Here is a 27,572-nt window from a genome sequence, read left to right as displayed (position 1 = left end):
GCTTTATGGGCATCTCCCCTTGTAAGCTTCAAACTGAACCCATTGTTCTCCACACATACCAGTATTGCTCTTCTTCCTGTACCTTCTGAATCCATAAATGGTGCCAAAGTACACCCAACCTCCCAGTCCTCGGAATCACCACGCTTAGATATTTACTGTCTCTCCCCTCTAACATCCAATCAATCACTAAGCATGTTGCTACTTACCTCTGCAAGGTAAGATCCCTCCTACCTGCCCCCTCTTTGTCATCTCTACTGCACCTCTTCCTCGCCCCATTTCCACCCAGGACCTCATTACTCTTCACCTAGACTGTGACCTTCTCCCCTGCCTTCCTGTCACCATCTCTATCTTCCAATCCACCCTTGACACCTGCCTCACTCCACTTCCCAAAACACTGATGTCACTCTCCTCTTCAAAATCCACCAGTGACACCTGTACTATTCCTGTGTCACCATGTTATTTATCTTCCTCCTCCACTGAACTGTAGGCTTCTAGAGGGTGGCTCACTTATCTCCATTGCCTGAGGCTCAGTGCCTGGAAGAAGGTGCAATAGAGAAAAGTCTGTACCAGCTGCTATGGGGGAATTTTACCGGAAGTCAGCAGCACAATAATTGCTCAGAGAGATCATGGTGGGACTGTTTGGGAGTAGGAATAGTCCAGATTGGGCAGGAAGAGAAGTATATCCCAGAAGGCCCCCAGGTAAGAGAGAAAAGGGGACCAGAGGTTTCAAAACGAGGCAGACAGGAGGAAGTGATGGGAGCCTGGAAATCATTGCAATCTTGGAGGAAATGGCTTAGTGATACTAGTAACCAGGATCAAAGTGTAGCCCACTGTGCTGTTGGAGGCCAATTGGGAATAAAAGAGGAGGTTACTAGAGGTGAGAGGTCAATATCTGGGTATAAAAACCAAGAAGCTGGACTTGGCCAGGTACCAAGTCCCAGAAGAAGCCTGTCTCAGAAAGGATGACAGAGGTCAGGATGGGAAACAGGCAGTATAAGGTAAGATTTCAATCACTGAGTAGGTAGCTTCAAAAATAAGTGGAGAGGATGATGGGAGAACAATGCCTGGGAGTGGTACAGGGGGTGGCTGTGGGGGAAGGAGTGGCAGGGTGTGTGGGAGTCAGTGGTGTCTGGAGAAAGCCAGCTCCTGTACCCCCCACATTCCTTCAGACACACCCGTTCCTGGTCCCCTCGGGCAAGTGCCACCTTTCTCACCTACTCTAAGTTCAGTGCCCAGGGAAGGGAGCATGTCTCCTGCCTCTTCCTGTCAGGACAAGACAAAGTGGGGAAAGGGGTCTTTCCTGGACCCCAGCAGTCAGGGCCAGCGCAGCCACCTCTGGCTGATGTCACAGCAGGCCTCCAGCCAGATCCTGAGTCTGTTTTCATTCCTACTCCATGAGATGGGAATAATTAATGAGAAACAGAGAGGGACAGGGAGGAGAGGTGGAGGGACAGAGCTGCTTGCCTGTCAGACCTGTGCCCCCACCCCCGAGCTGGAACCCTATACCATTCCTGGACTGGACTGACAGTGCCTTCAGCACCTGGGCCCCCACCCTTCTACCTTCCCCCGTCCCGGCTCTCCTCTTCTCTCTCCCCCTCCGCTCTCTGAGAAAGGAAAGTCCAGGCAGCCTTTGCTCATGTGTGCAGAGCCCCCTCCTAGGGGGGAGAGCATCACTCGGAAGTGGCCCAGAAAGGGCCTGGATGTGCCATCCAGGTGCAGCATTTTTAGATTCCCCTCGGCCCTCTCCCAAGGTATCCTGATGTAGAGGGAAGAGAACAGAAGCATGGATGGGTTAAGTCAGATTCAGATCTTGTTTTGCCATTGACTGACTCTGTGACCTCAGACAAGCCATGTAATCTCTCTGAGCTCTTCTGTGGAAACAGGGATAGAATGAATCATGTTCTCAGACATGCTTGAGGGCAAATGCACCTTGCAGTAGAGAAGAGGTAGAGCAGAGGACTACAGAAGTAGCAACCTACGGGGTGCCCAAAGAACACTGTAGAATTGTAGAACTGCTGGGACCAGGTGCCCAAGACTGGCTCCCTGGGTTATGGGAAGCAGATGGCCCCAACTGGGGAAGAATTATGGGGAATGAAAGGCTTGGTCAAGGTCACATATCCATGACCCTGTTCCTTCCCCATCCTCTGAGTTGGAAGAGGAAGGAAGAGGGTCGTGGACATATGACATTGATCAATAGACTACCCTGCTCTTACCTGTCCCAGGACCTTTGCATATACTGCTCTCTCCTCCCCTCTTGCTAACTACTAACAGCCTCTAAGGCTTACTTCAAGTCACCTTCTTGGGCAGTCTTCTTTGACAGAATTCCTAGCCTGGGTCCCTTCCTTATAGTACCTGGTGCTTAACTAGCTGTAGCATTTACCTCATCATATCATATTAGCTGATTTATATACTAGTATTAGTGTCCCCCTCTGAGCTATGTGTACCTCCAGGGAGTGGTGCTATAGCCGGTTTATCTCCGCTTCCCTAACTCCACACTCTGGGACTGGCATATGGACAGGCTCAATGATGGTCTGTTGAATAAATGAATGAGAAAGGGAGGAAGTGAATAAAGATATACTCAGGGTCCGATGCCAAAAGGTTAAAGGTACCTGGATGGTAATGGGGTCCCCAGCTCCCTCTCCTAGGCATCAGATAACTGGTTAGAGGGCCCCAGCCTTGCCCAAAACTAGCTCAGGTCCCTAGAGGTGTGATTTAGTCCCACAAGGGTAACATTTACCCCGACTTGTGATTATATACATTTCTTTGTATGATGGTTTGAACAGCCTCCATGTCCCTATTAGACTGAGGTCTCTCTGTTCTTGCTCATCCCAGTGTCACTAGTGTCCAGCACAGTGCCTGGCATGTAGTAAAATATCCAGTAAATATTTGGAGAATCAATGAATGGAAAGAGCCCCCTCCAGGAGGGAGGGCGGGATCATTGGGCCAAAGGGAGAAATGAAGAAACCAGGCTTCCTCAGCAACTTGCTGCATTCTTTACCCCATAATGAGCTTCTGCACTCTCATTGCCTTCAAACCACCCAGGCCCCAGCAGCCTTTTCTCAGGAAGTGGGCCAAGGCCCGGGCTAAGCCTGCATCAAAGTGTTCAGCATCCCCATGGGTGGAATGGGGTTGGTGGAATGGGGTTGGTGGATTTCCCCAAGTGCTTTGGTGTCTTTGAACCCTGCGAGTGCCAAGCTCTATTCAGCATTTTCCTATCTGTTCCTACATTTTATTTAAACTTCATCTTAATAAAAATAGTCGCTGACATTTTTGAGTACTTACTATGATCCTGGCCCATACTTCACATATACCAACTGATTGGTGTTTGCAACAGTCTCCTGAGGTAGGAATGATCACTGTATCTTTTTCTAGATGAGGACATGAGGCACAGAGAGGTCAACCTGCCCAAGGTCACAGACTAGGAAGCTGGGCTTTGACCCTAGTTCTGCCTGTACTCTAAATCATTGGTCGCCAACCGGTGGTCGGCGGACCACCGAGGTCCGAAAGGTTGGCGACCGCTGCTCTAAATCTATGCCTTTCCCACTGCACTACCCCAGTTGCTCCAGGTTTTTCAGGTTTTAATCCAGGATCTGGCCATCCAGGCTTAGATCTAAGGGCTGCTCTCCAGGTTCCTGCTTCCTGGGGCCACCCTGGAGGAGAGGGAAGCAGTCAGAGGCTAGAGCAGCCTAGAGCAGCATGCTCTCCTTACCTGTCCCTACAGAGTTCAGGCATAAGGGAGGGCCACAAAATGGGTCATTTGGGCCTGCGACTGCCTCTCTGGGGAAGATAAGATAAGGGGGTAAGAGATAGCTGCCTACCCCCAAGCCTCAACACCTCTCCCCCCAACTCCAAACCTCCCCCGCCCTCCCACCCTCACTGGCTTCCATTTTTAAGCACTAACTTGGAGATCTAATCATTTATCCCCAGGAGTGTGTGTAATTAACCAAGACTGGGCAGATTAAGACCTCACTCCCCCTCACTCCTTATCTGCCTCCAGGAAAGCCAGGCCCCTCCTGAATACCTCATTCTTCCTTTGCGGTAGCCACGGCCCACCCCTCCTTGCACCCCTGCTCAGGGTGTGAGGACTCCTACAGGTTGCTGGATTGGTTAAGCAGCCCAGGTAGGAAAGCACTGCGGAAAGGCGCCGTCAAGAAAGGGGATGGCTTTTGTTCTTCCTTCTTTACATCCCTTCCCCCACCTCTGAGGGTGTGAGGGTTGGAAGGTGGGGCCAGGGAAGGTCTTGTAACTGAAGACTTGTGAACCTGAGTAAGGGAGGTGACTTGGGGACAGGGTGTGGGTGTGGCTTTGGTAAGTGTGGCGTGCCCCAGCCCGCAGTTTCCGTGTGTGAGCGAGGTGTGCAAGGGGGTGGGGCTTCCAGGCCATCTGGACACACGTGGAGGGAGGTATGCGCACCAGGCACATCCAACAGAGTACCTTATGCACCCTGGATTTCTGGGTCCAAGACGTCCCTCGAAATCTGCAGCCTGGGGGGGGGGGGGGGGGGCACACACCAAGTGACCCTGGTCACTGTGTGGCTCCCGGCCCCCACACTTCTCTGGTGCTCCAAGTCCACGATCCCGCCCTCCCTGCGGACCCAGTAGGGGGCGACGTCTTACCTCTTCGGGCAGAGCCCCTATTCCATACTCCCGCTAAAATGGTTAGAGTGGCAGGACAGGGCGGTGAGGGGGGTCGCTCCAGGAGACCTGGGCCACCGACCCTCTCCCGTCCCGGAGCCCGAGAGGTAGGAAGTGGATACTTGCGCGGGAGCTGGGAGCGCCCCCCCCCCCCTTTATCTGAGCCTTCACCCCGGGAATGCGGCGCGAGGGGTGCCGGACGCCACCCGGCATCGCGTCCCCTCCCCCCGCGGCCTGCGACACCTCGCGCCGTGGACAGCTCCGGCGCCTAAGCCCACGGCGACCTCGGCCCCGCATCCTCCTCCTACCCCCGCCTTCCGCAGAGTTCCCCAACCAGGGAAGACAGGAGGCCTCGCACAGGAGCTCCATCCCCACCCGCTCCGTGCCTCGGGGGTGCCGTGGGGCGCCCCTGCCCGGCCCAGCCACTGCAGCGCGGCGCTGGGCTCCGTGGGGGGAATACTAAGGAGCGGGAGCGGCCCGAGCGCGCGGCGCAGGGGCGGGAGCGGCCGGGGAGCCTGCGCCGCGCGCTCCCTGCGCCCCGCCTCCCGGGCTCCTTTCTCCCTCCCGGGCAGCCGGCCGTGGGGCACCGAACAAAACCCTCCATCTCGGACTCAGGCTGCCTCCGTCCTCCCGGGCCTGGTCCCCGAGCCTCCAGGCCTGCAGCCTCGCCAACCCCTAGCTATCACCCCAATTAGAATTCCCCTGCGGGCTCGGCCCGCCTGGAGGCATCCAGTGTGAGGAGCCCCATCAGATCTAGAAGGCTTTGTCCACGCCCCTCCCCCCACCGGGTCCAGCCAACGAAGCTCTAATCTCGGCTATGCAGGTACCTCGGAAACCTACTCCATGCCGCGCAGTGGGTTTACTGTCCAAGAGTCCCTCTTGCCGCTGGGAAAACGACTGCACCTGCGCCCCACCCCCACCTCCCATCCCCGCATTTTCTCCTTTGACATTTCCAGAAGCTGTTTTCCTAACCCTCTCCCTGGTTCTTATTATTTATCCTCTGAACCTTTCGAGTGTGCAGGCAGTCTTTGGGTGGGAACCCCAACCCCAGACCTCATTTATTTGGCTCAGCGACTTTGGGCAAGTTTCTTAACCTCTCCCTTTCCTCCTCTGTAAAAAGAGATAAAAAGACTTCCTTCCCTGGCTGGGTTGTTGTGAGATTAAATACGATCTGTGTATAAATGAAGCATGTTAGCCCAGTGCCTGGAGCATAGTAATTGCTCAGAAAAGAGTAGCCACACTTCTGGGCTGATGTTTGCTGACGGGAGCTGGCCTCTCCAGCTAAACACCATTGTCCTTAGCCACGTGACCCTGGGAGCTGACCAACCGGCTCTACCCTCAGCAACTTGAGACAATGGGTGTGAAAGGATGTTGTCTGTAAAACACCAATCAGACCCCCCTCTCCCCCCAGGAGCTCTGGGCCTTAGAGGGAGCTCCTGGGTACTTTGCACTCTACTGTCATCACCCACTGCCAAGAAGTTAGATGCACTAATGATAAAGCAAAACAGGGAAGCTGAGCCTGGATCTGGTCTCCCAATGACTCCAGGAAATGCTGAAGAGCTGGCACCCAGGGACTGTGAACTGAGGGCACCAGGGAATCCTGCCTTGGGAGTGGAATAAGAAGGGGCAAGAGAATCGTCTTACTGCTTTTATTCCGCTGAAGGCCCAGCTGGCCCCACTGCAGGGCACAGGGCCAAGCTTTTACACGCTCACCCACGCTCTGCACACACACACACACACACACACACACACACAACCCATCTCTGGCTCTGAGAGTCAGTCTCTGGTGGGGGGGGGGGGGGCCAAGGGCTGCTCCTCAGCCTGCCCCTGCCTGCCCTTTTATGACAGCACCAAGGGCGGGGGTGGGGCAGGGCCCTCAGCCCCCAGAACAAGTCCCTGTGCAAACTGGAGGTGCCAGTTGGCTTTGGAATGGGGGTGTCACATTTCCCCATTCCTGGAGTCCCTTCCTCCAGTTCCTGAGGGAGGGACTGCTCTCTTCCTACCTGGGGGGCCAGACCCCTGCCAGGGCTGGGCCCTATGGAACCCAGGCTTATCCCCAACCTGCCCTTGCCAGGACCTCCGCTGAAGAACAGCCACGTCTGAAGTGGTGGGGATCCCCCACTGGAGAACAGGAAGGCCTGGGCCCCCGAGGGGCTTGAGGAGGGGTCATCACCCCTCTCCTAATCCATCTTCAATATGAAGAGGTTTTGGGCACACCTTCTGGGGAGGGAGCACAGGCCTGGAGGAGAAGTCCCAGCTTGGGCCTCCCCAAACTTTCATCTTCTGGGCCACAGCCTAAGGCCAGGCACCCAAAAGTCTAATAGTCCAGCCGACCGGTCAGAGTCCCTGTGTAGTCCTTGAGGGGCACGCACACCCGGTGGGAGTTGGGTGTCAGACCTGCACGGGCAGCGTCTGGTTCATCTGCAGCCGCATGTCCTGGATACTGCTAAGGATCTTCTTCTGGTGGCCAGCCAAGGTGACTCCGATCCGGAGCAGGTCTCTGCACATGGACCAAGGGCAGGGTCAGTCCCTCTCCTTCTGCTCACTACCCTGAGCCCAGCTCAGACCCCCTGCCCTGCCCCTCCAAATCTGAGGCACACTTACTCTGCGGTCATCTGAGCCACCAGGTCAAAGGATGCAAACCCCGCGCTGATGAAGCTCTCCTTGTACCGCCCCATCTTAATGGCATCCAGCCAGTCACCAACGGTCGTGAAGGTTGTGTAATCCGGGACTGTGCGGTCCAGGAGGGGCTGTGACATGCTGTGGGAGAGGGGAGGGACCTGGTAAGTCCTAAAGACAGGGGAAGCCGGGGTAGGGCTGCTGGCTTACGAGCAGGGTCGGAGCAGAAGCAGAGGTACTGACCCAGACTGGGCGCTGGCAATGACCTTCAGACTGGCAGCATTGCGGATGAGTTTATCCAGGGTGTTGACAATCTGGGAGAATTTGGGTCTGAGGTTCCGGTCCCGCACCCAGCAATCCAGCATGAGCTGGTGCAGTGCTGTGGGGCAGTCCATGGGTGGGGGCAGCCGGTAATCCTGCTCCACGGCATTGATGACCTGAGCCGAGAACAGGGAAACCTGGAGTGAGCAACCAATTCCACTCCCCAGCCAGCCCCCACCCCCTGGACCACCCTGGCCCCACTCACATCCTGGTTGCTCATGTCCCAGTAGGGTCGCTCTCCATAGCTCATGACCTCCCACATGACGATTCCGTAGCTCCAGACGTCACTAGCAGAGGTGAACTTCCGATAGGCTATGGCCTCTGGGGCAGTCCAGCGGATGGGGATCTTTCCACCCTGGTGGGGGGGGCACATGCCCTTCACCCTATGACTCCGGGCTGATCCCCAGCCCTGAGCCCCTGCCTGGTTGGCCCCGCCCCCAGGCTCCCTCCCAGCTGCTTCCTGTACCAGGGAGCTGGTGTAGGTAGGATCAGAGGGGTCATCCTCCAGGAAGCGGGAGAGGCCAAAGTCTGAGACTTTGCAGACCAGGTTGCTGTTGACAAGGATATTGCGGGCAGCCAGGTCGCGGTGCACATAGTTCATCTCGGACAGGTATTTCATGCCAGCAGCAATGCCCCGCAACATGCCCACCAGCTGGATGACCGTGAACTGTCCATCGTTGAGCTGGAGGCAACAAGCAAGCTGAATCACGCCCAGGGCCTGCCCAACGCCTGCCTGCCCGCCCACCCTCTCCAAGTCCTCCAAGACTAGGCTTTGCTTATCCTTGCGACCATGCCCAGAGGGCACTGAGAGTAAGGAAGCTGCCCTACTGTGTGGCAGGCATCTTTATACAACATCTCAATCCCCGTGAGGACCCAACTAGATCCAGCGCTCCCATTTTACAACCAAGGCAGCTAGACTCAGAAGGTAAGCAAAAGCCTGAGGTCACACAGGCAGTAGGGACAGAGTCAGGGTGAGAACTGGGGTTTCTCTGGCTCTGAAGTCCCTGCTGGTTCCCTTAATAAATATTCACGGACTTGAACAGGGTCCGTGTGACTTGTGGGAGGAAGTGGTTTGCCCAACCCATCTTGTTGGGGCAGGAGAGAGGCGAGGGGCTGGAGGCTGGCTCTTACCCGGAGGAAAGAGTCCAGGGCACAGTTCTCCATGAACTCGGTGAGGATCATGACTGGCCGACTTTTGGTAACCACGCCCTCCAGCCGGATGATGTTGGGGTGGTCAAACTGACCCATGATGGAGGCCTCACTTAGGAAGTCCCGTCGCTGCCTCTCAGTGTAGCCCACCTTCAGCGTCTTGATGGCCACGAACACCTCCCGGCGGCCGGGCTGTTTCAGTCGACCCCGGCACACTTCCCCGAACTCCCCTGCAGGGGACAGGGCACAGGTAGTAAGCTATTTCTGGGAATGCTCCTATACCCAGCCTGCCTCAGCCCTCCCCTGGGGTACCCCCTTTCCTCCCCCCCCCCCCCCAATCCCCACTGTGGCCCTGGGGACTCACCAGCTCCAATCACCTCCTCAATCTTGACGCAGGACACATCGATCTCCTTGGCAAACTCCCGCACGGCCTCATTAGGGTCCTCGTAGGTAAAAGGGTCAATATAAACTTTCATTCCAGGAGCGACTAGAGGAAGAAAAGGTGGGTGTGAAAGGGGGCGGCTCTTCAGTGAGGGGCCTGAGTCAGTCTGCACCCTCAGGCTGTCACCCCTGGTGGGAGCACAGGTTGTGACCTCCCTGCTAAGCCAGCTCCATATTCCTCTCTGTTGAAGCCACAACTTTCCGCTCCCTCCCCACCATCCCCTCTGTGAGAACTAGTGACCATAAAAGGCACCTAGGATTCTTCTTCTTTCACCCTCATCTCTCATCATGTCAAAACCTCTCTCCCATTTGCCCCTCCCCTCATTCACACTGCTCCTGTCCTTGTCCAGGCCTTCAACACTCCAACTATTGCAATAGCCTCCCAGCCGGGCTCTCTGCCTCTGGACTTTTCCCACCAATCTACCTGCATACCTGTCTCCCCAAAACAATACTTTCATTGTATCACTCCCCAGCTTGAGAGCCTTTCCCATTACCTATGGTGGAGTCAAGTCCCAACTCCTCTCTGCCTGCTTTTCACGACCCTCCAAGGACTGGCCGCAAGCACCTCGCCTTGCTTCCCAGCAGCTGTCAAGCCAGAATTCTCACTGCCCCCACAGTTGGGCGCTCTCCCTACCCCACCCACTACCTTCCAGAGGCTCCTCTAGCCAGGAATGCTCTCCCCCACCTCTCTACACCCTACTCATCCCGCCTGGCTCAGCTCAGCCCAAGGCCACCTCCTCCAGGAAGCCTTCCTCTTCTCTGAACCCTTACTGCCCTTGAAACAGGAACGCCCAGCTTAACACTGAATTATTCTCTCATTGTTTCCTGTGTGTACACCTCTTGTCTTTTTCACAGGACTAACTGCCTTTGGGGACAGGGGTCACATCTCATTCATCTCTGAGGCTGGTGGGAGTGAGGTAGGGGCTCAGGAAATGGCACTGATTGGAAGCAGGAGGAGGCATCTCCAAGCCCTGCGGGGACCGAGGGAACTTAAGGAGACAAACTCACTATACTGCTGCAGCTTCTCCGTGTATTCTGAATCAGAGCCATGGCGCTGTTTCCTGGAGGGCGGGAGAGGGAGAGGAGGCCTGAGACCAGTCCCACAGCAACCCTGCTTCAGGGGACCCTGGGGCACACAGGAGGGGTAGCGTGCCCGGGGGATGGCCCAGTGCCTGGTTGTAAGGTCGGTGGATACAGCAGCCACTGGGTCTCTGGGCAAGGGGCTCAGTGGAGTTCGTCCACTCTGCCAGTGGCTTCAGAGGATGTGGAAGGAATAGGTGAGGATGTGGACGTGGACTGGAGAGGACCTTTCCAGCAAGGAGAGCCTGGGCCCAGGAAGGCTGTAGCTCTGGGTTTGATGTGGCCAGTGATTCACCTGGGCACTAGGGTACTAAGAAAAGCCCTAGTCAGCCATGGGAGCAAGCGTGGGCCTGGGAGTACCTGAGGCAGACAACAGCAATGACCACCACAGCCACCACGAAGACAAGCCCAGCCGTGGCCGAGCCCACAATGAGGGGCAGCTGCTCCTGGAGCTGCAGGGCACTGGAGCCTAGAGACGGGAGGGCACCGGTGAGGGGAGGGATGGAAAGTGTGGGCTGGGGCACGAATAGGCACGGAGGGGATGTACCTCTCTCACTTGTGGTCTCAAACTCAGCCGGGCGGCTGTACTGCCCGTAGCCAGCGACGGTGCGGGCGCGGACCTGGACCACGTAGCGAGCCTCGGGCCGCAGCCCGTCCAGCTGCACAGAGTTCTTCTGGCTGGTCACCGTGGAGGCGATGCCCTCACTCTACACCACCAGGAGGAAGGAGGGTCTCAGTGGGTTCTGAAGCCAGTCAGCCCCTGCCCACCCCCAGGCCCATCCCATGACCTCCCCACCCCCACCCCCCCAGGACCCAAGGCCTTGCTCCCAAGGGTCCCTAACACTCTCTGGGTATAATCTTCTTGTCCCAAGGCCTCCTCCTGCCCCTTGAGGCTCTGACCTTCTCAAAGTACTTCATCTCATAGTCCAGGATGACGCCGTTGGGCCGCTCGGGGGGTGCCCAGGACAGTGTCAGGCTGCTGCCTGAGCTGCTGTGCAGGTGGAGTGTAGGCACTTCGGACGGGGCTAGGGGAAGAGCGGGGGGCTCACCACAGGTTCCTCCAAGGACCCAGGTCCCATGGGCCCCCTGGTGGTCCGTTGGCAGGCCCAAAGAAACCTCGACTCTGTCTGGGGAAGAGGACCCAGGCCCAACCCTCCTGAGTCCCCTCCTCACCAGCCTGGTTGGTGGTGATATTCACAGCCGCGTAGCGGGGCGGCAGAGGGCTCTTGCCCGAGACACCGTTGACTGCCTGCACCTCAAAGGTGTAGCGTGTGTGGGCCAACAGATGGCTGATGTGGACCCGGCGCTCTGTCAGGCCCAGCTGCCGAGGCACAAACTCTACGTTGTCATCGCAGCGTGAGCAGGCCGAGGCACCCCCGGCCCCAAGGCCCCCGTGGCACTTCTTGCAGATGACATTGTACAGGAGGTCGTCCCGGCCACCCAGGTCCCGGGGCTCACTCCACTCGAGGATCAGCGAGGTCTCATTCACATTGGAGATCACACCCCGAGGTGGAGATGGCACGGCTGCAGAGAAGGAGGAGGGAGAAGGCAGTGAGCTAAGGGGCCTAGGACCCTCCTTCTGCGCAGAGTTCCTGCACCCTCCAACCTGCTGTTCCCTCCTTGCCTTTGCCTCTGTTTTAATAAGCAGAGTACCTTCCCTACATACACTTCTTCATTAGACAGACTCCTGGTTAGCCTTCAAGGCTCAACGTGAGATGTCACCTCCTCTTGGAAGCCTTCCTAATTCATCCTCTCCCTGTCCTCTGCACTCCCACAACACAATTCCTGGGCATCCCTCCAGCCGAGCACTTAGCACATTATATGGTCATTATCTGTCTTCATATCTGTTTCTCCCACCAGGTTGCCTTTTGGGCAGCGACAGTATCTTATTCTCTTCCACATCCCTGGTGCCTGGCACAATGCCTGGCACACCAAAGGCCAGAGCAGGGAGAAAGCGGGACGCCAGGCGACTCCATGGATGTGAGGACCGCTCCATGGTTAGAGCTGGGCCAAGAGAGCCACAGTTCTGCACAGAGGAAGATGCACTAGAAGGCCCCAGCCAGTTCCTGGTGTTCAACAGCTAGTAGGTGCTCATTAAACGTTGGTGGAAGGACCAGTCACTTCCCAGCTGAGCCTCAGTTTCCCCATATGGAAAATGGAGATATTCATAGTGACCGTTTAGGCCCTCCCAGGCTGGCCGGCCGAGGCAAGGCCTGGAGCCAGAGCCTGTGAGGAGGCGCGTTCACTCACTGGTACAGGCACTGTCTGCAGAGTCCGAATCTGCACGGTAGAAGTTATTGTGGCAGGTGCAGATGCTGGCGGCTGGCGAGGTGGTGCGGCTGTTGGGGGGGCAGGGCAGACAGGGCCCCTCTCCTTGCTTCGCCTTGTAGCTCCCAGGGGGACAGGCTGTGGGGGAGAAGAGGAAGGGCGTGCTCAGCTCCCTTCTCTGCAGACACCAACCCTCCACACCCCCGTGAGAACCTGGCCCTTCCCCAGCTCACGTCTTGGCCCCTCCACCTTCTAGACTGTGGGGGCCACGCTGGTGTTGCCCAACTCCAACTGCAGCTACAAAAGGACCTTTTTCCCCGTGGAAACCCCACGTCAGCGAATTCCTCCCTGCCCCTGCCCCCAACCCGGTGCCCCAATGATGAAGACTTCAGCCTGGACAGCTTGGGCTTGTAGAGACAGGGAAGTGAGAAGAGGAAGAGGCGGAAGATTGAAGAGCCCACTAGCGAACTGGCAGCACCCTCTGCTCCACGGGGAAGCCCCACCCCTCTCTGAAGCCCGAGGGAAACCCTGGGACCCTCAAGGCACTCCAGGACAGACTGGAGATGGGGGCCTCTGAGCTTCTCTCCCCACCCACCAGGAGCAGGGCAGCAGCTTCTTTCTGCCCTTGGGCACGGCTGAGGGCAGAAGAGGGGTGAGGAAAGGAGAGAAAAAAAAGCAGGCAGGAAAGCTGGGGTCACCTGGAGTTCAGAGGCCTCAAAGCATCCACCAGGGGAACCCCAGGCTTCAGAGAGCCCAGAGCTGGATGCCTGAACACCCCTTCTCTGCTGCCTCTCCTGCTATCTACCACCTGCACTTGGGCCCCGGAACCTGGGTTCTGTCTGATCTATGATGGCCATATAATTTATTATTCAAACTGGAATATTCCCAGAGTGAAAGGGATCGTTAGTAATAATCATGTTAGGACAATGGGCATAAACTAGGAATGCCCTGGACACACTAAAGCAGGTGGCCACCCTCTCCACAAATACTGCCTCTGGGGAGGTCATCCAGAGTGTGGAATGCCCGGGGTTGGGGCTATGCCTTTCCCTGGGGTTTAATCTCCCCTCACTAAGGTGATATTCCATCCAAGCTCTTTTGAGCCAGTGGGGGAGGGGGCAGAGGCCAGGCCAGCCTGGTTGCTATGGGAACCAGTATGCATTTCCTGCCAGGGACCTGCAGAGTGTTAGCCCCTCTTCAGGCTGTCAGGCTCATCACCCCCACCACCTTTCTCCACTTAGAGAGAGGAAGTCTGGGGGCAGGTTCCCTTAGAAAAGTGAGAGGGGCCTGGCAAGGCACTATTCACCTTCTCAGGACAACACCCAACACTGGCCTCATAGACAGGTTGGGGCAGCCAGCCCCTCAACTTAGGGCTATGCACAGGGCCAGCTCCCATCCCTCAACAGAATCGGGCAAAGGGGACAGAAGACAGGCCCGGGCACCTTGTCCTACGTGGCAAAGCGCTGGACAAGGCTTTAGGCCCAGCTCCCACAATCCCATCTATGAGGCCTTGAGTGCAGAACCTCTCTGAGACTCGAAGTTTCCTTATTGGCAAAATAGGGAACATAACTGGAATCGGCCTCAAAAGGTTGTGGTGAGACTCAGATAAGAGACGGCTAGTAAGCTGTAAGGTCTTAGAAGTACACGGCAAGCCACCAGAGACAAGCCTCCTAACCTCCTCGCATAAGAATACAGACAAAACAATCCCTGATCCCGTGCATCCCAGGGCTCCCGAGAGTCAACTGAACTCCCACAGCATTTGTGCTCGCCACGCGCCAGGCACGGCTCCAAGACTTCACAGGCATCGACTCAGGTAAGCCCCACTCCCCTCCATAAAGAAATCATTCCTGTCCCTGTCCTGCACATGCGGAAACCGAGGTTCAAGAGTTAAGCAATCTGCCCAAGGTCTCACAGGGCAGAGGCAGGACTCAGGCTTCAGAGGCTGGGTCCCTGTCCACTGTGCCTAAGTACCGCCTTTCAAGGAGCAGATAAGACCCCCACGGTGAAAGGGCCAAGCACACGGTGCCACAGACCCTGTCCCCACAGCTGTATTTCCAGGGTGAGGCGTACCCTTGGGGTGGGACAAACAGGCATCTTTGCTGGCCTCCTGAGTCTCTGACCAGGTTCTCCAGGGGCCTCCTTGTCAAGAATTTTCCTGTCTCCCTTCCTCTCTATTTAGTTTCTTTTTTTTTTCTCCTTTTTATCCTGGTACCTCTCATCTTCTCTCAGCTCCCTCCTTGCAGCACATTCTCTGCACCTGATACCCTTCTTCCCTTTCCTCCCCCACCCCAGACCTGACGCCAGACTACCTCGCCTGGCAGGCAGGAAGCAGTGGACAGGGGGCAATAGGCGGCTGTGGCCCAAGCTCTTCGCTCCCTCCGCCCCCCAGGCCAGTCCCCACTTACGACGGCACTGGGACTCCTTGGCAGCTGGCTCATGGCCGGTGGCACAGGTGCAGGCGCCCACGGGCACCATCCACTCCCCGTCACCGTTGCAGTAGAGCTTGAGTGGCACTGACACCTCTACAGCGTTAGCGATACAGGTGCCAGGGGCAATGACCAGTGAGGTGGGCTCGGCCCCAGTGAGGGTCTCTGGGAAGAGGGCGAAGCCTGCAGTGGTGGATGCACACTTCTTGTAGAAGGCACGCACGGAGATGAGTGACATGCAGGCGCCCTGGTCCTGGAAGGCCAAGTAGAAGCCGGCCTTGGACAGCGGCCCGAAGCTGCGCACCTTGGTGTTGACACGGCCAGCATCAAGCCTCGAGAAGCTCTCATCGGGCGCGATGGTGTCCACCTTGACGTAGGGGTTCTCCATCCAGAAGGGGGAGGAGGCCGAGGCCACATCGCTGTCAGCCTCGTAGTAGAAGAGGTTGAAGGTCTCCTTGCAGGAGCCAGGGATGTTGGGGATGCTATTGCAGTCACGCACAGTGAACTTGAGCTCTACGTAGACCCGCTGCACATCTCGCCGCCAGATGAACCCCGTACGCAGCCAGTTGTTCTGGCTTGACTCATGCACATTACACACCTGGTACGTGCGGATGGGGTTCATGGCCTCGTCGTAGCCACTCACCTCTTCCCACTGTACATGGGCCAAGTGAGAAAGACAGGGAGTGAGCACCAACATTTGCCAGGTGCTTACCACATGCCCAGATCTGCTATATTTACTTCACAGAGATGCTTCTGCAATGTGGTAGCTGAACACACAGACTATCTGGGTTCAAATCCCAGGTCTCTGCATGCTGTGTCACTCTGGGCAAGTCACTTAACTTCCCTGTGCCTCCATTTCCCCGTCTGTCACGTGGCAAGAATAAAGACGTACAAGGAATAAATGACTTTAAGTGAACAGAGCACTTAGGGCACTTGATAAATACTATGTATTAGCCATAATGTTTATTATCTTTGTGCCTTCGTGTCGTGTCATTGGCTGTAAAAAGGGGCTGAGTGGAAGTAAATGAGGCTAATGAGGAAGTAAAACATGTAACGTCCTTGTAACAGTGCCTGATACAGAGCAAGCATTCAATAAAATTGGCTGTCACACTTATCCTTTACAACAACCCCCCCATGAGAAGGTGTATCTGCTGTCCCCACTCTAGAGAAGAAGTAGTCAGGGCTCACAGAGGCAGGGATTTGCCCAAGGTCACACAGTCAGGCCTGGGGGCTGAAGGCCTGTAGTGCCACCAAACCCTAGTGTTCGGGGCTTAGTGTGGTTGTGGAGGCCAAGTAGGGAGGTTAATTAGAATATTTTAGAGATGTCAGGACTACAGGAATCTGGTAATCAAGAAATGGAGGCCCAGAAAGGTAAACTGCCTTGCTCAAGGTCACAGAGCAAGTTCGAGATCTGGAACCAAGGTTTCCTGGTTCCCAAGCCAGTGCTCTTCCCAGGGACCCAGGAAGGAGGGAGAGAGTCAGGGCCGACAAGCAAAGGGCTGTCAGGCTGGAGAGGGACGGGAATAGGCTGGAGACAGGCTGAGGGGTGGGTAGAGAATGGGACAGAGATCATGTATGTGAGAGGCGGACACAGGCAGGCTGGAGGATGAGAGATGGGCCATCAGGCAAAGAAGGCAGGTGACAGGTGAAAAGGATGCGGATGCTGCGGGAAGTGAAACTGACAGGGAGAGAGAGAGAGAGAGAGAGAGAGAGAGAGAGAGAGAGGGAGGGAGACAGCGTGACCGCCAGCCCTGGTATGGCCAGGAGGACAGATTCTGGAGATGCAAGGGGCAACCAACACTCAGGAGAGATGGTGAGGAAGGAAGCCTTACCCCACTTTCTGGATGAGATGTCCACGCCAACTCAGATGTCACCCATTTTGTGTCCATGAGGGTCTCTGGGGGGAGCAACAGAAGAAAAACGGTCAGGGGCCAAGCTCAGGATGGGAAGGAAGAGGTCACCCAGTAAAAGCCAAACACGAGACCAACCCCCCCCCAGGCACCACCCCACCCCTCCCCTAAGTCCCCAAACCCCTCAGCTCCCCTGCCCTGGAGAAGACCCTGCAGCCATCGCCAGAGATGTCACAGCCCCTGAGATGTCAGGTCAGGCCAGCTGAGAGTGGGTGTTTGCTGCTGACCCCAGGCCTGGGTTAATGAGGCAAGAGCCAGGGCCAGTTCACACACCTACAGTCTCGGCTAATCTCCACACAAAGGGCCAGCAGGGCCTTTATGCTGGAACAAAGGGCCGTGTGCTCCAGACCCTGCTGCCCAGGCCTCCCCTGACTCCATTCCCAACACAAAGGCCCAGCCCCACACAAGCCCGGGGAAGGGGAGGGCAGTTACAGGCCAGAACCCACTCCACCTCAGCCTCCCTCCCACTCAGCCGCCTGGGGGATGGGGCAGGAATGCTCTCTGAGGGTGGGAAGAAGGCCACCATGACCCAGACCAGCTAGTGCAGTTCTCCCCACAATCTCTAGATAAAGGTACTGTTGGTGTACACCTTTCACAGACGAGAAAACCAAAGCTCAGATAAATACATGGCCTCAAGTGCAACTGCTAGGAGTTGGGGGTGAAGGGCTGGAAGGTGGCTCAAATTCAGGTCTATCTGACTCCACAACTAACCCCTTAACCAGGGCACTCTCACTGCAATGTGCTCCTCGGTGAAAGAGGAACAGGGAAAGCTGCTGTGTATCCTTTAAGTCCCAACCAAGCTGTCGCCGCCTCCCGGAAGCCTTCCCTGAATCCCTAAGTCAGGGTTAGGTGCCTTCCTTGGGCATCCAGGGCTAGGGGCTTTGTCACAGCACCAATCCTTTTCTGACTTGTGGTTCTTTCTCTATGTCCCCTTGCTCCGCCACAGGAGGAACCCATGAATGTTTCCGACATAAACTTGCTCCCCTCAGAACCTGGTTCTGGGTTCTAGCTGGACAACTCTGCCCTCTGACAGCGTGACCCCAAGATCAGATCTAGGAGCAGGAAAGAGGGGAAAGAAGTGTCAACTCCTTTCTTACAGCCTAGAAGGCAGGGCAACCAGCCATCCTCCCCCTCGAGTCTGAGCTGGAATGGGGCACAGTCACCCCAGAACTTCTGGAGGCCTCTACATCAGCGGCGGGGCAGGTGGAGAGCACCCAGAGGGAAAAGACCCGAACCCCACAGGCTCCAGGCTCGCAGCCTTGCTTGGTTTCCTGCAGCTGGGTCTGAGCTGAGGGTGGTGGAGGACGCAGTCGTGGCCCTGGGGCCCAATGGATGCCATGGGGGCAGCCAGGCAGCAGCCATTCACTTTGAGTGAGGCCCGTCCCCTCCCTGCAGCAGCGCTGGTCCCTGGAGGACAGGCTGCAGGTGAGTCCTCCCAGCCTTTTGGTCGGTGGCTGGACAGGTCCCTCTGGCAGACAGACACCAACATGGGGTGGGGGCAGGAGGGAAGAGGAGATAGATGGGCAGAAGCAGGGGCCCAGAGACCAGCAGGGAAAGAGGCTGGCGGGCAGAGCAGGGGCCTCCTAGAGGCGGAGGGTGGGCGGCACCCGAGCAGGAGAGATGTGAGAGACGGCTGGTGGGGACCAGACAGCTGGGATGGCCGGCGGCGCACTACAAAAGACAGTGAGATGGAGAGACAAGGAGGCCCAAGGAGACAGAGGCAGAGAGGGAGGCTGCCAAGTGGCCTCTTCCCCAGCCAGCAGTCCGAAGTAGTGTCCTGTCCCTGGGAGCCAGCCCAGCCCAACGCACCCCTCCCCCAGCCCGCCAGCCAGTCCGCCTGCTAGTCTGCCCGCTGCCCGCCGCCCGCCCGCCGCCCGAGCAGGCAAGGCTCCCACCGCTCCCTGGACTGCCTCCCTCCTCCCTCTCTCGCACTTCCTTCTGCTCAGCCTGTGCCAAACCCATCTGGAACTGTTTAAACCCAAATATTCAGCCCCCTCCCCCCTTCAGCCAGATTCCTCCACAGTTTAAAACAAGCCCTGCGCTGGCTCCGAGGGAGGGAGCGGAGGGAGGAGACGTGGGGAGGTGGGAAGAGGGGGGTGGGCAGGAGAAAGGGGAGGCTCTTCATTTCTGTTTAATTTCTGGGGAGAGAGCGAGGGAGGGAGGGAGGGAGGGGATCGGCCCTTGGCCATCGCTCAGCCTTGGCCATCGCTCAATCTCCGCACATTTTTCCCATTAATGAGGAGAGGACTTGGATTTCGAGTCATGTGTGCCTGAGGAAGGGCTCCGGTCACCCTGATGAGGAGGGGGCTTACTCTTTGGGGGAGGGGAGGGGTCGGCTTCCTTCAGCAAGACAGAGACCTGAGGTGCCCGTGTCCCAGCCTCAGGAGGTGTGTGTGTGTGTGTGTGTGTGTGTGTGTGTGTGTGGCGGGGTGCAGAATCCCCCTGTCTGTGGCACTGGGAGGGAGAGACCCAACCCAGCAGAGCCCACCTTTTTTCTGCTATGTGGGGTGTGTGTGTGTGTGTCTGTGTGTGTATATGTATGCTTGTGTGTGCGTGTGCGCACGCGTGTGCCGGGGTTGGGGTAAAGGATATGAGGTGTGGGGATGAGGACAAAAGAAAAGTGAGTGAGCAGTTTCTAAACTCTCCAGCTGCTGCCTGCACCCCTGCCCTCCTCTGTTCCACCATGTGGCTGCTGCAGGGAGACCGGAGAGTAGCTGGCCACTCCCAGACACAGGATTTGGTCAAGCAGGGAACCCCAACGGCCCCCCAAAAGCAAGCAGGGAAGTGGACCCCAGGCCTGGGGACTTTCTGGAACTGGGCCTTCAATGCTCAGAAATGAAGCAATTGCACTTTCAGAGCGACAGAGAAAAGCCACGTGGCAGCAGCTGTGTGGCCCGCGCCTGTGCACAAACATACAGATGCACACGTTTCACCCAGTTCTCAGTGGCCAGGTTCATTCCCCACCACTGGGGCCAAAGAGTGACAAGTCAACACATATGGGGGCCAAAAACACACAAAGCCACAGCTGCCCGAAGACACACACAGCTTCACACACAGCCATGGTCTGTCTCTCTCAGACACTCGGATGCACATGGCACAAACAGATTAGTCTTCTCCAGACGTTCACATACAGTGAAACTTTCCGACACACAGATTTGGCTTGCCTTACACCAAGAGTCACTCTTTCAGTCTTCATATGTGCAGATTTCCTGAGACATATGCATACACAGAGGGACACACACCCAACTGTACATTCTCCTTACACACCCAGCCGCACACACTATTGCCAGCCACAAGGCACGGTTTTGAGTGTAGTCAAGTGCAAACAAAAACACCAGTTTTCCTGTACAGACTCTTACATGCTCTTACATAGTCACACACACTAACATCAGCTGCACACACACGGAGGCCCGTTTGCACTGAAACATGCCGAGCATACAGACACAGTGTGAGTTTGTGTAAAGCCTCAGAGGTGCATCCTTCATGCACATGCAGCACGCGCGCGCACACACACACACACACACACACACACACACTGCAAGTACAGTCTTTCTATGGGAAGAGCTGGGCGGGGGAGTGTGTGCTAAGAAAGCAGTGGTACTGGGCAGCCTGGACCAGACCTGCTTCCTGTCACCCTGGCACATGCTGGAGCTGTCACAGGTCACAAGGCTGAGGGTGGTGCAGGGGCATGAAGATGGTTCTGGGTGTGGCTGGGTGCAGCCTCCCCAGGTAGAGCCCCTGGCCAAGTAGCAGGCCACTTCCCTGCCAGCACAATGGCACTGTCTGCAGGGCCCCTGAGCTGTTGGGGGGGGGGGGGCATCAGGAAGAGATCTAGCCCCGGGAACTTCAGGCAACACTTCCACACATAAGTTGGGGGCCCAGCATGAGGAAAACGGGGCAGCCGGCCTGTGTCTGAGAGCCTCACTGGGCCGCCCTGGTACAAGGGCACCAACTAGGAGCCTGCCACCTGCCCTGGTCGCACCTGCCAGGCCCCACAGCACCCTCCCCGGGGAATAGGGGTGTCAGTGAAACTCAAGGAACCAAAATATTCCAGAGACAAGCAAGATGCCTCCAAGCCAAATTCCAGCCCAGGGACTTTGAGGTGGGGAAAAGGTCTTTCCCCAGAGTGTGCAGGGGCAGGTGGACAGAGGGGCTGTGGTCTGTGCGAGGAGGTGCATCCCAGAGTCCTGCCTGCAAAGAGAGAATGAACTTCATGCCATCCCTGAGTTGCAACCCTCCACAACTCCCCCCCGCCCCGCACACACACACACACACACACACACACACACAACACAGAGTCCATATCTCAGCCAACCAACTCCAGGACTCTGTCCCCAGTCTTCTCTCATGGTATATATGCGTGCACCAACCTGCACACTCAGGGTGGTTAGCCTGAGGAGCAAGGGGTCTCGGGGGAACCCTGCCATGGGACCTGGAGGAGCCTCTCTCACCCAAGGCCACCTCCCCCATCCACACGCCCCTGCTGTCGCCCTCAAGTTTGGGAAGGAGGAGTGGGGAGCATCTCAGAACAGAGAACACATTTTGTTTTTCATTCTTCCCCTCAGATCATGGGGATTTATAATTAAATAAACCTGAGAGGGAGGAGAAGGGAGGAAGAGGCACAGGGCAGGGAGCCCAGATGCCTCAGTGCTCATCCATGCCCCCCACCCCAGTCCTGACCCTGCCATCCAGTCCGGAGGATGGATGGAGAGCTAGCCCTTAGGTGAGGCCTTTGAGCCCTTCCCAGGGATCCAGGTCACAGTGGGTCGGTCTGGCCAGGAGTCTGGGGACAGAAGGCAATAGGAGACCTGGCGCCAGGGCCAGCCCCCAGGGCAAGGGGCCTCTCCCACCCCATCAGGTGCCCAGCTGTACCCAGGCTCCCTCCCCACACTCTCCCCTCCCCCAGCTGCCCAATCCCGACAAACCAGTTTGACTCAGCACAACAGGCAGGGCTACAATTTTAAAACTATGCAGGCCTGGTGATTCAGCCTCTTCACGCTGTTTAATTAGTATAAGGCCGGTGGCGGAGGGTGGCGGAGGCCTTGCCCACGGCAGCGGTGGCAGCAGCAGTGCTGGCTAAAGGGAAGGCAGTGACAAACAAACTGGTTCCCCCAAAGGCCTGCCACTGTCCCTCAGCAGCAGCTCTTTGGTGCCAGCTCATAACAAACAGGGACGGAGAGGGGGCGGGGACCACCAGAGGCAACTCAAACAAGTGAGCCAGCCACAAAAATCCCAGGCCGTTGTCCCCCCTCCGCCAGCACCTACACAGTGGCCACTGCTGCCGCCTGAGAAAGAGCGGGACTCACACCCTGCCTCTTTCCCTCAGGGACCGATTCCCCTGCAGCCGCAGCTCAGCTACCGTGGCTCGGCCGGCCGGGAGGGGGCTGCGCTGGCTTTCCATCGCTCTGCTGTTTCTCTTTTCTCCAAAGGGGCTGACCTTTCCAGCAGGGGCCTCCCCATCCTGTCGCAGGTATAAGGGACCTACGGTTCAAACAGCCTTCCTCGCCCCACACCCCGTGCCCGGTCTGCTCGCCTACTGGATCCCACTCCCATACCCATTCTTGGTTCTGAAACAGAGAATGATCTTGGCTTAGGAGACTAGAGAGCATTACTCGAAAGGAAAGTGAGCAACAAGGTGGCCTTGTTTCCCTGTGTCTGTGGGTAAATCCGAGGGCAATTGTGTGTGTGTGTGTGTGTGTGTGTGTGTGTGTGTGTGTGTGTGTGAGACCTCGAGTGTGTTGGGGGGTGGGGTAATCAATCAAAGGGCAAGAGGAGGGGTATTTCTTCAACCAGGAAGGACAAGCTAGTTGGCTCCATCCTCACAGAAAACGAATGCCATCCTTCGATGCAGAGTTTTACTGAACCCCAAGTGTGCAGGGAGGGAAGAGCCACCGGTACTAGACAGTATCTAACGAGTGGGTCCATGAGGGGCAGCACCCTTAGCTCAAGGACCCTGAGCCTAAATATAATGCCCTCCTCCCTCAGCCCCCCATGCAGAGAGCCGAAGTCTCCCGTAGGCCCAGAGCAAACTATATACTGGCAAAGCCAAATGGAAGGCTGGAGCAAGGAGACTGGATCACCCCGCCCGCCCGTGAAGCTTGTGGCGATGAAGAAATCTTCAGAGCTTGCTCTCTGGTCACAGCCCAGGACCTCCAAGTCTACCCATCCCACCTTCCAGCTCCAGGATAGGGGTGGGGGACAGGCTGGAGTCAGCGACAGCTCTCTTCCCATCCTTCCCCTTCCCGCCCGCCCGCCCGCCCGGAGCTGAAGGGAGAGGGAGGTGAGGTGACAACTCTTCCCTTCTCAGACCAACCTTCCCTCCCCCATTATTCTTTCCTGTGATTGCCCTTCAACACGGTAAGGGCACAACATAAATTTTCACTTCTGAGGTCCCCCAAGGAGCAAACCCTAGGGTAATAATAACAATAACAGCGAATCTTTGAATAGCCATAGCTATGTGCTAAGAACTTTACACACATTAAGGATTCCATAGCCATAGGAGGTGGGTACTATCCTATTCCACCTCCCTGTGAGGGAGAACTGGACAGTGAGTAGGGGTACGGGCAGGGCTAGGATCAATGCCCTGAGGCATCTCTCCTTTTCCTTTCATTTTCACACACACAAACCGAAGACACTAGGGTCTGAGGTTGGCAAAAGGGACTGTTGAAAGCCACCCTCGGGAGGCACTGCTGCTCCCCAGGGGCACACTGGCCTGGCCGCTCACAGCTGAGGGGGCAGGAGAGGGATGGGGGCGAGGCTACAGCTCAGCAGGTCTCTGCCTCCTAGCCAGCCCCTCAGGTCCTGGGTCTCCAGCTGCCAGCTCCTGCTAGGGCCTGCGCATATTGTGAGGGGTGAAAAGGATGGGGACAGAGAGGAAAAGACAGAGCATGGGGCGGGGGTGGGGGTGGAGGGGGGAGAGCCTCCTCAGGTAGTTGTACCTCACCTGACCCAAACCACACCCCCACCCTAATCTGAGCACCAGCACCCACCACACCCACAACAAGGGCCCTGGGGCCTGGCACACACAGCCCCAGAAGCGTGTGTGCCTGTGTCGCCTCTCCTGGGCTAAGACACAGACCTGGGAACTCCATCAGGCTCCCTGGCTCACACCCTTGAGGCAATCAACAACAAAGCCCCACTCTGGTTTCTCACGCCAGCGATCCTATCACACACACATGTGGATGAGTGTGCACAAGTGTGGGCGCGACCTTGGTGTGTCTGCCTGAATTTGCATGTGTCCGTCGGTGGGACTCGGTCTGTCAGCACTGGCGGGCTCAGAGATGAAAGGGGCGGGGGGTCCCTAGGAACGTTGTTCCCCGGAGAAAATCAGAAAGCCCCGGAAGATGCCTTTCTCTCGGAACTGTGTTTATTTTTCCTTCCAACCTTTAACTGTACCCATGGTGAGCAAATGAACAAATCAAGTTACACAGAAGTCGTTTTTGTTCTTCAACTAAGCAAGTGCCTAGATCTGTTAAAGATATCAAACATTAAGTACTGCCTTTATTCTAATTTCCCCCAAATTTCAGGGGTGCCCTTCCCTCCACCTTACAGAAGGTTCTTCTTCCCTCATTCAATGGCTCGGACATTTTTGAAAGTGTGTGTGTGTGTGTGTGTGTGTGTGTGTGTGTGTGTGTCGTTTGTGGCCAATGTCAGTGCCCCTGTCCCCGGCAGGCTGGTGTCCAGTGGCCTGTGTGTGAGCTCTCTCGCCAGGGCCGACAACACTTGGGCCGTTCATCCAAGTACAGTCACTGGGGAGATGGAGCTCCCCTCTCAGCAGCAGTCTTGGCAGGGTTCACAGAAGCTATTGAGAAGCCCGGCCTTCCCCACTGGCTAAGGGGTAAGGCACGGGGCTCCAGAGCTACCTGGGGCAAACCCCACCACCTCAGGGGTTCAGTGGAGACGGGAGCACTGGGGGGGTGTCCTGCAAGAAGGTGGCGGGGGATCCGCAGAGCAGTGTGCAATGCCCGTGCACCTCGTGTGCGACTGGCACTCCGTAAACCATAAACAATAACAGGCCCCCGCCTCTGCACCCCCGCAGCCATCCCCTGACAAAGCGGGGTGCACTCATTCACACTCTCACAATGAACTCCAACGGGTTCCTAACCGACGCCGCCCCCCAACCTGGGGGAGTCCCGCTTCCCACAACTCTGCCGCAGCCTCGGAGCCTCCGCCTTGCCGGGGTCGCCCACACTTCCTCGCCTCCCCGAGGTGCCGAGGGCCCCGCTTCTCCGCGGGGTGTTCGCACCAAAGTGCACGGCGCGGCCAGGACTCGCGGAGACGTTCGACCCGAGTCCAGGGGCCCGCGATCGTACAGCCCGTGCGACCGCCGGCCTCGGACCCAGCCGGAGCCCCCGAGGCGTCTCGGGGGGCGTCCTCACACCTCTCCTCCCGCCACGGGAGCGGGCGCAGGTGGGGGCCCTCCTCCGGCGTGCGCTCAGTCCGTGTCGGAACCACACTGCGGGCTCTCCCCGGCCCACGCCCGGGTGACCGGAGCACCTTAACCCTCGGACGCGCCCCCCCGACGCCGCTCACCTTCGAGCGCGTGGCAGCCGGCGGGCAGCAGCAGCGGCAGCAGCAGCAGCGGAGGGAGCAGCGGCAGCAGCGGCGGCGGCGGCGGCGGCGGGCGGGCTCGGGCCATGGCCGGGGGCGCTCCGGGAGCCGAGCCGGGCCGCGCCTAGCCGCGCCGGCGGGGCTGCGGACGCCCGGGGGAGGGTCCGCTCTTCGGGCTCCGCGGCAGGCTCGCGCGCAGTCCCGGGAGGTCGGGCCGGGAGGGGGTGCAATTCAGGCGAGCGGCTCCGGGACCGAGGCAGCGCCTGGAGCCGGCGATGCTGGCAGGTCGGTCCCGCGGGAATCCGGACAGACCGGTCCAGGAGGATTGGGCGCTGGAGAGCTCGGAGCCAGAGGGCTCGGGGAGGCCAGCCAGAGCGAGAGGGCGCAGGTGGTCGTAGTTCGGGGTGCACGGTAATCCGGGGTACGCCGCGGGCTCGACTCGGATCCGGGGCTCGGGGTGCGCGGGCCGTCAGGGGTCGGAGGACGGGTCTTTGCCGCGCCGCTCACGTACTCACTTCTGCTGTGCCCGGCGCTGGCGCGGCCGCTCTGGGCGAGGGGGGCGGAAACGGCCGCCTGCCCGTCAACCCCGAGGCCCGCCTCTAGCCACCGGCCGCCCACTCACAGGCCGCCGGGAGGGCTGGCTCTGCCCCGACAGCGCTCTGCTGGAGCTCAGTTGGCGGCACCTCCATCGAGCCCATCCTCAGGGTCTGCAAGACCTGGAGTGGGCGGGGCCAAGGAAAAGATGAATTAGATTGGGCGGAGCAACACAGTCCATCAGAGGGAAAACCCGCCTCCTGTCGCCTGTCGGTGGTTAGTAATCGAGGAGCTGCTGTCCAGGTACAATGAACCGGGGGCGCCCTCCTGTGGCCGGTACATGTCCAGAGACGTCCCCACGTGGCTGTCTTTTCTCCAGGCACATCCAGACCCTAAATTCAGCTTAGGGTACTATCAGGAGGCACTCACCTCGAAAAATCCTGCGACCAAAGCCTTCTCGCTCATTCATTCATTCACTCATTCATTCATTCATTCATTTATTCATCCGTATATTTCATCCTTCTTTGAGCCAAAGACTCCAGTCACCGGCGCTACAGCAATGGATAAGACAGAGGTTTGTGTTCTTTTTCTTGGAGCTAGTTTAGTGGTGGAGGCAGGCATGAAGTCATCACAGCCGAGTGTAACAGGTATTATGAAGGAAGGACAGAGTTACTAGAGCACATGTGAGGGGGATGGCTGTGTCTGGCCCTGAGGAAATTACATGCAAGCTGAAATATGAATGATGAATAGGTGAAGTGTGTGTGTGTTCTGGGAGTGGGGGCGGTGGCTGTTTCAGGCAGAGCAAACATACTTTGTGTGAAGTCCCAAGGTAAGAGAAACTGCTGTTCATGGAAGGAACCTGAAAGAAGTTCAGATCTTGAGTGCAGAGTCTGAGAAGGGCTGAAAAAGGCGTAGCAGTAGGTGTGGAGGAACCAGAGGAATTTTTTCCAGAATCATAAGGCTTTTCTGAGGGCCAGGGCTGGAGGCAGAGACATTACCCAATCAGATTAGCATGGCTGCTCTGGGAAGGATGAGTAGGCGAAGGTGCTGGGGGAAATCAGATCAGGGAGGACGCTGTACAGTGGTCAGGCAGAAGGTGGTGGCCTGGGCTAGAGTGGTGGCTAGGGTTGGAGAGGAGTGGGCAGGTCTAATATGTTTTCAGAGGTAGAGTTAATGGGATTTGTGATTGAGTAGTTGAGAGATGGGTGGTAGATGGAGACATCAAGGAGAACCGCAAGTTTCTGGTTTAAACAAATGGACTTCTACCCCGTGTGCTCAACAAACATTTACAAAGTGCAATAAACACTCTGAAACAATAGGTTCCATTTATTGCGAGGTAGATGTTATTTTAGCTTCATTTCACAAACAAAACTGACATCTAGAAAGACTTAGTGACTTGTCCCAAGTCATAGTGCTAATAAGGGTCAGGGATGGGATTTGAACCCAGGGCTGCATAGCTTTTAGACATGCTCATTCTACTTCATCAGAGATCTAAGTATCACCTAGGTGCTTGTTAAAAACTCAGAATCCTGAGCCCACCTCGGATCTTGGAACTCAGAGTCTCTGAGATAATGAACCCTGCATTCTGTATTTTAAACAAGGGTTCTAGGTGACTCTGATGCTCACTAAAATCTGGGAATCAC

General features: G+C 57.1%; 1 protein-coding gene across 3 annotated transcripts; it reads right to left on the bottom strand.

Annotated features, from left to right (window-relative positions):
• Positions 1-6,277: 6,277 nt before the first annotated feature.
• On the bottom strand, positions 6,278-25,902 carry EPHB3 (EPH receptor B3). Of its 3 annotated transcripts, none has more exons than XM_079767055.1 (16): positions 25,378-25,902; positions 16,768-16,832; positions 14,915-15,587; positions 12,495-12,650; positions 11,418-11,768; positions 11,145-11,269; positions 10,792-10,951; positions 10,605-10,713; positions 10,173-10,225; positions 9,088-9,210; positions 8,706-8,953; positions 8,041-8,256; positions 7,780-7,929; positions 7,497-7,690; positions 7,239-7,394; positions 6,278-7,134 (listed from the first exon to the last, which is right to left on the bottom strand). In XM_079767055.1, the coding sequence occupies exons 1-16, from the start codon at positions 25,481-25,483 to the stop codon at positions 7,026-7,028; spliced, it is 2,994 nt and encodes a 997-aa protein (XP_079623181.1). In that variant the 5' UTR covers positions 25,484-25,902; the 3' UTR covers positions 6,278-7,025. The 3 variants fall into 3 exon arrangements, with proteins under 3 accessions (XP_079623181.1, XP_079623182.1, XP_079623180.1); XM_079767056.1 differs by having other exon boundaries at positions 10,801-10,951; XM_079767054.1 differs by having other exon boundaries at positions 7,780-8,256.
• Between the last annotated feature and the right edge of the window lie 1,670 nt (positions 25,903-27,572).

This window comes from Cnephaeus nilssonii (assembly GCF_951640355.1).
Source record: "Cnephaeus nilssonii genome assembly, chromosome: 3".
NCBI lineage: Eukaryota > Metazoa > Chordata > Mammalia > Chiroptera > Vespertilionidae > Cnephaeus > Cnephaeus nilssonii.
Note: the sequence above shows the minus strand (reverse complement) of the source record. Positions and strands in the feature narration are given on the sequence as shown.